At 65.6% G+C, this 12,400-nt stretch overlaps 1 protein-coding gene across 1 annotated transcript in view; it reads right to left on the reverse strand.

The window, feature by feature from the left end:
• Positions 1-5,947: 5,947 nt before the first annotated feature.
• Positions 5,948-12,400, reverse strand: part of KCNT1 (potassium sodium-activated channel subfamily T member 1) — a 73,683-nt gene continuing 67,230 nt past the window's right edge. The window contains exons 28-31 of the mRNA XM_007459024.1: positions 12,062-12,098; positions 10,961-11,273; positions 6,181-6,265; positions 5,948-6,068 (exon numbers count right to left, since the gene is read on the reverse strand). Of these exons, the coding sequence (XP_007459086.1) occupies positions 5,948-6,068; positions 6,181-6,265; positions 10,961-11,273; positions 12,062-12,098 (556 nt within the window). The remainder of the gene's footprint in view (positions 6,069-6,180; positions 6,266-10,960; positions 11,274-12,061; positions 12,099-12,400) is intronic.

Raw genomic sequence — 12,400 nt, forward strand, 5'->3', positions numbered from 1 at the left:
CCGCTTACGGTCACTTAGGGCGTCCCGGAGGTGTGACTACGCCCGAGGTTCAAAGTCACCAGGTGCCGACCCCTCGCACCGGGTCTGCAGATGGGCTGCCACCCCACACAAAATCCCCAGAGGACTCTCCATGGGGTGTCATCTGCTGATTCAGGGTTTGGCTCTGGGGACCCAGGACAAGGAGCCCTGACTCGGGTGCCTGCCACCTCCCTGTCGTCTGGGCTTGGGAGGGGCTGAGCCCCAGCAGGTGAGCAGGGCCATGTGCCTCCACGTGGACTGCGGCTCCCTCCGCCCACGCGGGGTGCAGTCCCACTGGGGCTGGCGTGGCGGGGAGTCCGTACTGCGGGACTGAGCCCACGAGCCCTGAGGTCTCAGAGCAGGTCTGGGGGTGCGGGGGCTCTGCTCGGGCCAGCACGGCGGGTGCACGGTGGGCTCATGCGGAATCCCACGGCTGTCCTGCTGGTGTCACTGGGCAACCCCTGACATGAGGGTGAGGCATTTTTTCAGATGTCTACAGAGCAAATTCACGCCTCCCTTTCTGGGAGATTCCTGGTCATTTCCTTTGCCCACTTTCAATTGGGCCTCTCTAACTGGGTGGTTCTTTCTCTTACGGATTCATAGAAGATTTTTAAATAATCTAGACAGGATTCTTTCATTATGGGAGTGGCATATATGCCAAAGCGTGGCCTTTTTTTTTTTTTTTTTTTTTACTGTTGGTGTTTGGAATATAACCCCTTCTCTTAGTGTTATTTATTTATTTATTTTTGGCTGCTTGTGTCTTCGTTGCTGCGCACAGGCTTTCTCTAGTTGCGGCGAGTGGGGGCTACTCTTCGTTGCAGTGCACGTGCTTCTCATTGCGGTGGCTTCTCGTTGCGGAGCACGGGCTGTAGGCGCGCGGGCTTCAGTATTAGCAGTGCGTGGGCTCAGTAGTTGTGGCGCACGGGCTTAGTTGCTCCGTGGCATGTGGGATCTTCCCAGCCCATGGCTCGAACCCGTGTTCCCTGCATTGGCAGGTGGATTCTTAACCACTACGCCACCAGGGAAGGCTCTCTTAGTTTTTTTTTTTTAATTTTTTGTTTGTTTTTTGGGGGGTTTTTTGCGGTACGTGGGCCTCTCACTGCTCTGGCCTCTCCCGTTGCGGAGCACAGGCTCCGCCCGCTCCGCGGCACGTGGGATCCTCCCGGACCGGGGCACAGACCCGCGTCCCCTGCATCGGCAGGCGGACTCTCAACCACTGCGCCACCAGGGAAGCCCCCCTTCGTGTTTTTAATTGGCATTTCCCTGGTTACAGATGAGTAGAGCATATTTCCATCTCTTGGTTGGTCTTTGATTTTCTTCTTTTGTGAAATGTCTCTTCAAGTTGTTTGCCTACCTTCCTGCTGGGTCGTCTGTCTTTTTCTAAATAATATACAGAAAATAAGTTTTTAAAACATATTTATGTTATCTTCTGTATATTATTTTACCCGTTCAGCACTTTTTCACTCTCTCTCTGGTGTTGTGATAAGCAGCCTTTCTAAAGGCTTATTTGGTTCCCCGTCCAGCCTCAGTGAGGACCCAGGCTCAGCCCCCCTCACTGAGGACCCAGGCTCAGCACCAGCTCTTGGGGGAGGCCCTGGGGGAGGAGTTACCCTGGGAAGACCCCCGAACCCCGCTGTGCAGCAGGGCAGCCGGGAACCAGCCACAGGGATTGCCTCAGAGCCGAGGTGGGCACTGAGCTCCCCATGGACCCCCTCCGTCCGGACTCTTGGAGCTGCTGGCCTGAAGGGCCGGCCCTGAGATGGGCAGCACGACGGGCTGTGGCAGACACCCAGCGAGTGTGGAGCCCCTGCCGTCCCGGGGGCTGTGGCCTGGGTCCCTGGGACGGTGCGGGGCAGCAGGAAGGCGGCCTGGGTGAGCCGTCCTCCCCAGCACGACCCAGAGGGACCCTGGAGGTGTGGTGCTTGGCTTCGAGGACCCCTGCCTCGGGGCCAGGTTCCCTGAACACCTTCCAGGACCCTCCCCCCTGACCAGGAGCCACTCTGAGGTGACAGGGGTCCCCGCCAGAGAAGGGATCTGCAGGGGCCGGGTGGTCTCCCTGCAGGTGACCAGGGCCAGAATGGAGGTCCACTGTGAACCCACGTTGTTAACTTGGGCCTCAGTCACTTGGAAGTTGGGGGAGGCTGGTGTGGAATAGTCCTGGGTAGAGGTGCTTTTCCTATCCAAGACTCATCTTGCACCCCTCGCCCCCCGTACCACAGTCTCCTAAAGTATGAGACTCAAGCCTGAGGGTCCCTTCCCTGGTGGGAGAGCAGGGCCCACAGCGGGACCGGGTACAACCTGCAGCCTCAGAGCCCCAAGCCTGCCTGGGGATGGCGGGAAGGCAGGTCTCAGCCCACGGCGTGGTGCTGCACCTTCTGCCCAAGTCCTCGTGAGAGGGGACAGGCCCTGGGGTGACGGGGACCCCACAGCCAGCCCAGGCAGGGGTCTTAGGGTGCCGTGACAAGACCGTCAGGGGTGGACACGGGCTCTGCCCCCCGTTTCCACACGTTCACACCGGTTCCCGAGTGCAAACCTCGTGCCCCTGAACCACCTCCTCCTGGCTGCCCGGCCCTTGAGGCTGCCCAGGAGCCCAAGAGGAGGGCGAGGCAGAGTCCTGACCAAGGCCCCTCCCTGAAGGATGGATGGTCTGCTGCTCCTCCATCTTCCAGGCAGTGGCCTGAGTTCAGGACCTGGGCGGGAAGCTGTCTGCCCTTGACAGGCGAGGCCTCGGGCTTGCTGGGAACTCACAGCCACAGTCAGGTTCCCTGATGGAGGCCGGGCTGCCAGGAAGGGTGTCTCCCTGGAGAGAGGAGGGTGCAGCCAAGCCTGGCCCACACTTCCAGGTCCAGCGGGCCTCTTGAGCCTGCAGTGATGTGCCAGGCTGGGGGCCAGGAGGTCCCCCTGCAGCAGAAGGGCTGCAGAGGGTGTGGGTCAGTGCTATGTGCCCCCCCTGCCCCCCAAGGCAGGCCCTTGAGAGTACCTGGAGGTGCCCATTGCAGGGTGCCCGGGGCATGAAGGACCTGATGGTCATTCCCAGCTCTGCGCTCTGTGACCAGGGCCATGGAACAAACTGTCTCTGACTGTCCCGCCTGGAGGGCCTGCTCTGGGCATCCCTGAGTTCCCCGAGACCACCCTGCTAGGCCCCCAAGCGCCTGTTGATATCACTGAGGACGAAGGTGGCTCTGGCCATCTGGCCACCCCTGGGGGCCTGGAATGCCGGGGGTGCTGCCCCTGCCCCTAGAGGCCCCAGCCGAGTCCCCCAAGCCCCAGGTGGGCGGGGCTGCCTTCAGGGCGGGCAGACTAAGGTCCTGGACGGCAGACCCCAGCCTGCACGCCTGTCGGGGGACCCCGGGACGCAGCCCTGACCAGGACGCAGGAAGCCGTAGCTCGCTAATCTCACAGGAAAATGCTGCGACTCTTCTGAGAGACCCACTCGTCAGGGCGCATGCTGCCCCCAAAAGGAAGAGGCACCTCTGAGACCACTGGCTGTGGACTGGGGTCGAGGTGAGGGCCAAGGGCGTCGTGGGGTGCCCGCCTTGTGGTCCTGCGGGACACGCATCCGTGTTCGGCCTCCGGGGCGCGGGGCGGGCCGGTGCCGTCCCGAGGAGGGGCCTCCTTCCTCTCTTGACGGGTGGACTTGGGGTGAAGGACTGTGCTGTGCACGCCCTGTCCTTTGTTTCTCCCTTTTTTGTGCCTTCTCTGGCTTTAGTAAGCATTTGCTATGGTTCCATATCTTTTCATCCCCCAGCTGCCAGCTGCACTTCTTTGTGAGATTCTGGGCGGCTACCCCGAGTCTGGGTGCCCACTTGCACCTGCCGCACGTCTGCCTGTGAACGCTCGGCTCCAGGGTGGGGTGAGCGGGCACCTTAAGCCGGTGTTCCCAGGCCCTGCGCCCTTGACAAGCCGGAATGGCCAGCACGTTGCTGGCGTTATTGTTTTGACCAGCTTTCTATAGGAATGAAAAAAACAGAGGTTTTTCTCTAATTTTGTTATGTTTGAAAAACTCGGCAAAACACTGAGAAATGTTTTCTACTTGCTCGGTCAGGGCGCCTGGATGCAGGTCTCCAGCCTCCGCTGGGCCCTCTGTCTGCACTTAGCAGTGGGTGTGAGTGTGCATCCCGGTCTGGAGATGAACCCCACTTCTCACCGCCTGCCCTGTGCACCCCAGACTCAAGTCAGGCAACTCCTGAGGATCCCTGTCGGATGCTATCTTCCCCGTGTGGGGTTCCAGGGGCTGCAGCCCCACCTGGTTGGAGCCCCCGGTCCAGCGGCCAAGCAGGGTCCCCTCCCCTCAGGGAGTTGGAGCGTGGGTGCCAGGAGAGGTGGCGGGTGCAGGAGAGGACGCTCGCTGGCAGGACCCCAGGAGCCACTGACCCTGCTGGGACGGGCCCTTGCCCCAGAGGCCACCCTAGCCCACGTTGGCAGCCTGTCGCTCCATCAAGGGCCCTGGGGTCTCCCAAGCCTGCTCAGCCCCCTTCCTGACTGCCCACAGCCTGCACCACCCCCTGGGCATGTAGACGCTCTCTGGGCGGGAGGGAGCACCCCCAGGCGGCCAGCATGGGGGAGGGGAGCTGCATGTGTGCCCCTCCCTCAGGGCAGGCCCCTCCAGCAGCCGTGTGGCCCCGCCCCACCCCGGGGCAGGGGGCTGCGTTGGCTCCTCCGCCAGCCTCTGGGAATACTCTCTGTAGGAGCGGGAGCCCCGCCCCAAGACAAACACGGCTGCCTTGTGCTGGCGAGGGGCACACACCCCTCCTGGGCACGCCGGGCAGCTCGCCAGGGAGCCCTCCTGGACCCCGTCCTCGCCGCCACCTGAGTTGCTTCCTGCTTTTCGGGAAGGCTCAGGCCAGCAGCATCTCCCTGGGGTAAGGGCTTCCCTGTGGGGCCCAGCGGGTTGGGGACCAGAGCAAGTGTCTCTAACCCTTGAAACTGGGCCGCTGGGGCAGACCCAGGCCCAGAGCTTGAAGCCATGGAGGGGAGGCCTTACAAGCAATCCTCTTGTCTGCAGGATGCATCCATTTAATAGAAGTTTCCAGCACTGAGCGTGCAAAACCTGTCAGAAACAGTCACACAGGAACCGCGGTGGTGCCCTGAGTCCCTCCCTCCGAAGGAGAAATGTCCCTTGCGGAGGCCTGGGCCAGTAGCCCAGCGGCTGAATTGTGCTTCAGGCCTGGTGGTAAAAGGTCAGATGGCGCGGCTGCGAAAGTTCAGCGTAAAAACAGAGGAAAAGGCCGTTCATCTGATTCTCTTCCCCAAAGTCAAGGGCCGCTGTGGGGTCTCACAGCAGCCCCGCCTCCCTCCTAACGAGCCCAGGCTGCTGGCACCGCTCCAGAGCCCGCCCCGCCCCTGCCAGGGGCTCGGCTGCGCTGCAGACCCTCTTGCTTTCCATTTCTTTCTGGAAAAGGCTCCCTTCGCTTGCCTGCCTCACTGTTCCGGAGACCCTTGCGGCCCGACTCTGGGCCAGACCCTCACAAGTAAGACCACAGGGGACCCACAGGGCAGACAAGGGTGGCCCACCGCCCCGTGGCTTGGCTGAGAGTTGTGGGCAAGGCCCAGGAATCGATACCAGCCGTGGCCGTGGAAACGGGCAAGTTCAGGGGCTGCAGTGTGCTCTCCTGCTCCGGCGCGAGCCCCCGGCCCGGGCCTCTGCGGTCCAGCCTGGCTCCTGTCCCTGCACTGCGGCCAGACCCGGTCACGAGTTGCGGTGCATTTGTGCAAAGAGCCAGGGATTGTATAGATTTGTAAAAACAGGTTAAAAAGGTTTCCCACCAGCATCTGGCAGTGCCCGGGGCAGCCGCGGCCCTCAACGGGTCCAGTCCCGGGAGCAGCTCTGGGCTGGGCGGCAGGCGGGGGTCGGGGCCCTGCGCTCATGCATCACGCGGCTCACGGACCCTGGCAGGACGAGGTCAGCCCGGAGGGCTCCACACGGCACTCAGAACTGCGTCTCGTCCCGCGTCTCGGGGTTGCAGGAAGCCAGCTTGTTGCTGCAGCTGCTCTTCCGGCTCTGGGAGGTGCTGGCCACGTGGGCCAGGGGGTCGGAGCGGATGAGATACCTGCGGGGAGGGCGGGAGGTCCCTGATGTCGTCCTGCGCCTGGGAGGCTGGGCTGGACGCCCACGCGTCAGATGGGCAGGTGTCTACACTTGTCCGGGGACCCGGTACTTACACAATGTCGTTGGGCTCCAGCCGTGTGTCCGGTGGAGGGTTGATGAGCACATAGGAGAGGGTGTTCTGGTGGTCGTTCATCTCGTCTGCGGAGACAGGGCCCAGCGCACGGTCACCACTCAGCACCCCCCCCCCCCCCCCCCCGCCACTCCAAGTCCAGATGAACTGCTCAAATTCCTAGGGGAAAGGCTCTATAAATTGTGTGTGTGTATACATATGTATGCCCCCCCCCCCCCCACCTCCACCTCCGCTCTGGGGGGCCCCGAGGAGCTGGCGGCTCTGGTCCAGCTGCAGAATCCTCCCGGCCTTTCAGCCGTCCTGCCTGAGCCCTCGTCCTGGCGAACCCAGCAGGGCCAGTCCTCCCTGACCGACACTGGCCTCGGCCCCCGCGCTGCACGGGCATGGGGGCGGCCACGAGGGCAGCAGGCACTGGCCCCCACGGTCTCTCGATGGCTCACGCAGCTGAGTCATCAACATCTTAGGATGCGCTGACCCTGAACATGGAGCACACCTGTGCACACCGACACGTGTGCACACACCTACACACCCGCACTCACACCTAGTGCAGCCCTCAGACTCACTCCCTCCCCCCGCTCCCCGGCGCCCTGCATCCCCGCCCCATAGAGGCCACCCCTGACCCCTCCTCAACCCTCAGCTTCGGACTCGTCCTTTCCTTCCCAAGACCTGCTCCCGTGGCACCAGCCCGGAGTCCGCCCGGCTCAGTCTCCCAGAGGGGCCCTTGGACACACACGGGGTCCGAGCTGCCCGTCACAGAGACAGCCTGCAGTCCAGCTCGCGGGGTGGCTGTGGATTCTGGAGAAACCCTGGTCACCTCACAGGTGCCTCTCTGGCCAGATACAGGGACAGGGCTGGCCACTGTCTGGCAGTCACCCCAAGGTCACTGGCAGGAAACGAACGGCTGGCGGCCTCAGTTTCCCCATTTGGTGATGCCTCAAGGTGCCCCCTGACCCAGGACCGGGCATCAAGGGAACGGCCCTCCAGGGGGATCAGGCCCTGGGTGGCCTCTGCCCCCAGCCCCTCCCGTTCCCTTCTCTCGGCACTGTCCCTCCCGTTGGGAGGGCGCCAGCCGGTCCACTGAGGGACGGGATTCTCTGCGAAGCTGGGGCAGTTGCCCGCTGACTAGCCGGGCAGGGGGCTGCAGCTCGCTCCTCTGAACTGATGAGTTCAGGGCCGCATCTGGCGGTGCATTCGGGACCCGCACGGCGGCCAGCGGAGCGCGGCGTGCTTCCTGGGGACAGGTCGGGGCACAGGCTGGGACCCGGGAGCTGACCGACATGTGCAGACCCTGACGGGCATCAGCTGGTGCCAACCTCATGTCCATGCCCGGGAAGGGGACGGCCTGACCCCCTCGCCCTACCCCCGCGTGAGGTCACGAGCCAGGTTGGCTCACGCTGGAGGCTGCGTGCCTGCAGGGTGGGCAGCACGGAGCCGGGCGGTGGGGGCAGCGGGTGGCGCAGGTGGGAGCGGGGAGGCTCCCAAAGGCTCTCAGGGACCCCGCACCCCTGACCACAGCCAGGGCGGCTCCACGGGGACAGGCGCACGGTCAGAACGAGAAAACGGGGAGGCCGGTGTCGGGCCGGGCCCCTCTGTGTGGCCGGGGAGAGGGGGAGCCACGCCTGCCTCGCTGGGCCCTCCCCTCCGGCCTGGACCCTGCCTCTCCCCCGGGGGGCATGGATCACGGGCATTCCCAGCCCCAGGCAGGCCCAGCTCCGTGCTTACGGGGGCCCGGCTGTGGCGCCCAGGGCTGGGTGTGCTCGGTCGCGAGGCCCAGACCCCGACTTCCCTGGGACGGGGCGGCCGCGCCATGCCTGCTGTGCTCTGGTGAGGGCCCGGGGTGCGGCCGGGGGCTGGTGATGGCACTCCTGGCCAGTGGCCAAGGGCTGTGCTGCTGCGCTCCCCCTCGCACCCGCTACCGGGCACTGCAAGCCTCTGTGCGTGCCCTCCTCCTTCAGCCGCAGACCAGACGCCCGGCCCGGCCCTGGGCGCCCACGCGTTCCTCTGGAGCCCCGCCCCGACCACGGCCCCACACTCCGTGCACTGGGGTAACTGTAGCCCCTCCCCCCGAGATGCCGCTGCGGGGCCCTCGTGGCGGTGCCCTCCCCGGGGGACTGGCTGCCCTGCAGCCCCCCAGGATCAACCTCTCCTCTGGCTTTACGTCCTGGCTTAGGCACCTCTCGGTGTCCACACGTCGGTGGGGGGCTCAGGACACACCTCCCGGGGAGCCTGTGGGTGCGGCCATCCCTGCCCGGGAGCCTTGGCAGGGAGCAGGGGCGCAGCCGGGCGCAGGGAGGGGGCGACGCAGCCACCCCGTTCACGGCAGCCCCAGGCTTGGACTTGGGCTGGCCTGGGGGCTCTGCCGTGAATGCGGTCGTGGGGTGCGGGGTGAGGAAAAGCACAGGGACCCCGGAGATGCCAGGGCTTCGCCTGCTCAGGCCCAGCTGGGCCGACCCCCAGCAGCTCCCCCACCGTGAACCCCGGAGCTTCTCGCTCCTGGGCCTGGGTCTGCCCCTGGCCGTCCAGTCCCACCTGAGCTAACACCTACCTGGGCTCAGGAGGCCTGTCAGCTCTGGGGTCACCCCTAATCCCAGGGGGCCAGGGCGTGCGGGCTCTGAGCCTCCCCGGATCGTGAGGGGCCCCCAGGGAGCGAAGGGGTCCCGGCAGTGAGGCCTGGACTCTGCTCTGACCTCTGTTGGGGTCTGGGGGCACATCTGGGGGCTGTGGGGTGTCTTCTTGGAAGACACAGGGGGCCCACGCAGCACCTGAGCCTCCGGATGAGAATGGGGCACAAACGGGCTTTGCCTCAACTAGACAGAGAACCCCCTCTTGAAGCCCCAGCTGGGGCGTGGTGGTCAACGTCCACCTGGCTTGGGTGGCCCTCCAAAGGCTCAGGGCGCAGCAGACCCCAAGGCCCCAGGCACCAGCCCAGACCTCACTGCGCTCCACCACACAGGGCCACGGGCACCCTGGCCTGGGACCCTCCATCTGGGTGCTTCCCGAGAGCTGGGTGGGCTCCCAGGGGCTGGCTGCAGGCTGATGGCCACCTGCGTGCTCAGGGCAGGGCTTGTCTCAGACAACAGTCGGGGCAGAAGGGCTGGGGTTCTGGGGTCAGTACCGAGGTCAGCAAATGAAGGAGGAAAGTTAAGGTCCCCGCGGTGGGGCGGCCTGGGAGCTCGTGGGCCCCTGCCTGCAGCGACCCTCTCTCGTGTCTTGTCCTGTCTGCCTGCCTGGCCGGGGCGGGCGGCCACCAGGTGGACTGTGGGCGAAGGGTTGGCCTGCCCCTCTGCCAGACTCCAGCCACCGGAGCAGAATTACCTTGCAAATATCCCAGGTTTACCCGATTCATGACATCACTGGCTGTTAAATTTGCTACATCCTCTAGGGAACACACAGGAAGAGGAACAGACAGAAACAGAGAGAGACACACAGGTGAGCAAACAGCGCAGAGGCGGCGGCAGCGCAGCGGGGAGGGGCAGGGGGCGGCTGCAAGGCGGGAGGCCCGTCTGTCCCTGAACAGAAGTCGGCCCCTCATCTGCCGGGCTCTGGTGGGGGGTGCGGGGGGCGAGGAGGCCCAGGGGAGCACCGAGTGCCCACCCAGGGGAGCACCGAGTGCCCACCCAGGGGAGCCTGCTCTGGGGCTCAGCCGGGCTGGAGTCTCTGCCAGTGCGTGACGTGGGGCCGTGAACACGGGACACCCGACTCGGAGCCTCGGCAGTCAGTGTGCCACCCAGAAGGGGGGTGACAGCACCCTCTTGGGGAAGGGACACTGAGAGGGGACAGAGGTAAATCGTGAGGCCGGGGTGTGGCCGGGAGGGGCTGGGCAGCTCTCATGGCCGGCCGTCCACCTTGGGCCCCGCAGACGGCCAGGTCCAGGTGACCCTTGGGCAGCTCCTGGGTGAAGCCCGAGCTGCCTCATCCCACTTGGAGGGGACTCGGGCCCCTGACCCAGGAGGTGGGCGCCCGGGGACAGAGCCAGGCCTGGGAAGTGGGCAGAGTCCCCGAGACGGAGCCCAGCGGAGGCCAGAGCCTTCACCAGACCGGGCGGTGGTGGGGTGCTTGGGCCCCTTTCGGCCCCATCAACGGAGGCAGCAACCCTGGAGTGAGGGGAGGGGACGGGCTTCTCTCCTCTGGCCCAGCCAGGGCACCCCAGGCCTGTTCACGGTCCCGTCACAAACTTCTCCTTAAGCTATGGAGAAAATCTGCCGATGAGGACAAATGCCCTGGCGGTGTCGCTGCAGGGAGGGGGTGGCTGTGCGCCAGGAGCAACGGTGGGGCCCCCGTGGCCCGGGAAGAGTGTTTTGGTGCTCGGCCGTTCGACTGGCGGCCCCCAGATCTGCCCCCGTAACCCCGAGCTCCAGCTGCTGGGAGGGCAAGGGGAGGGGTGGCCGGGGGCTCTGGTACTCCCTGCCACACTCTGTTTTTGTTCTCATGGTACGCAGCGGGCCCCCGTGTTTCTGACCCCAGCAGGACCGGCTGCAGGTGGCCGGTCTGTCCTCGACCGAGGCCTGTGCCCTTGGCTTTCGGGGGGCCCGACCCAGCCCTCCCCACCCCCAGCTGCCTCCTGCAGGAGAGCTGCCTGCTGGGCTCAGCCGGCCTGGGCCTTTATTTTACAGATGGGGAAACTGAGGCCCCAGAGTGGAGGGGTGAGCCCTTCCTTACGCGGAAGCTCCACACGGGGAGCTCTGACGGGCCGCGGGGTGGGTGCCCCGGCGGGCAGAGCGCGGGCCAGGAAGGCAGGCGGGCAGACGGCCCTGCGGCCTTACCGTAGCCAGTGGTGGGCAGCCCCAGGTGCTTCATGCGGTTCTTGACCAGCTCGGAGAGCTCCTGCCGCTCGGACCGCTGGTGCAGGCGGAGCCGCTGCTGGCTGATCTCCTCGGCCGCCGCCTTCCCCGTGTGCCGGGCGCCCTTGCGGCTCAGCCTCCGTGCCCACGGCAGGCTCTTGCGCCGCAGAAGCGGGCGCTCCGCCGAGCCGCCGCCCACCGTGTGCCCGCCGCCACCCGTGCCTGCCCGTGAGCCCCAGGGCCCCTGCGCCTCCCGGGTTTCCTCGTGGTGCTCCACGCTCACTGAGACCTGGGACTGGCCGGGGAGGAGGGGTGAGGGCCCAGGAGAGGAAGGGGACCCGGGCACGGGGAGGGGGATAGGGGATGGGGGAGGGGCTGGGACGGGTTGGGAGGGGTGCCGGGCAGAGGATAGGGTGACCCACGGAGCAGCTGGGGTGACAGGGAGGAGGACAGTCACAGCCCCTGGGGGCACCTCAGCCCCGGGACGCCAGTGCCTTCCTCTGCAGCTGGGCAGAGGGTGCCGGGCCACAGCCCCAAACCACTCAGCCGTCCCAACTGCTGGCTCTAGGTCTGTCTCTGATTTGCTGGTGAGAGGGGGCACCTCCCTCAACCTCTCTGGGCCCTGCATGTCCCGACTTTGCCATGGGGCGGGCGGGGGGGGCACCTCCTCTGTGCGACTCAGTTTCCTCATCTTGCGGGGCGGGAGAGAGTGGGGGTGGGGCGCATGGTGGGCTGGGAAGTGCCACGGCCTTGCGTGGCTCAGTCGGGGTGTGGGGCTCTGGGGGTGTGGAGATCGGGATGGACAGCGGGGAGGAAGGGGTACCTGCCAGGACGGGGGCCGTGGCACGAAAGGCAGATGTCATGGGGGCTGGGGGAGCCTGGGCTTCCCGTCCTGAGCCTCAGTTTGCCCGTCTGTATGGGGGCTGGGGTGATGCCAGGAGCCCTCTCTGAGCTGCACCTTGGCTGGTGCATCCTGGGGCCTCGCTCCCTGACCTGTCACCCAGAGCCCAGGGCCCCGCACCCCTGCCAGGTGGGACTCGTGCATGTTAAGTGAACCCCTGTGGGCCTGAAGGGACCACTCACCGGGGCTCTGAGGTTGTGAGGCTGGCTGCAAAGGAAACCAGGGCAGCCTGGGTACCTGTGGGGCTCCTGCCCTGACCCCCAAGGCTGCCTGAGCCCTCGTGGACTCAGGACCCGTGGGCAGGCCACCCTCTGCAGTTCCAGTGGGCGGCACAGGGGCCCCACAGTGCTCTCGAGCCGCCCCTCCCCCGTGGGGGGGTCACAGCCACCCAGGTCATGTCCACGTATGGAGATATGTGGGCCTGACCCCAAAAGGGCCTGACAGCAAAGGCCCAGATCCCCAAACTAGAAATGGGGCGGCCCGAGTCACAGAGAAACGGGGCCGCCTCGGAGAGCCCTTCC

Source organism: Lipotes vexillifer, unplaced genomic scaffold, assembly GCF_000442215.2.
Source record: "Lipotes vexillifer unplaced genomic scaffold, Lipotes_vexillifer_v1.1 scaffold636, whole genome shotgun sequence".
Lineage (NCBI taxonomy): Eukaryota > Metazoa > Chordata > Mammalia > Artiodactyla > Lipotidae > Lipotes > Lipotes vexillifer.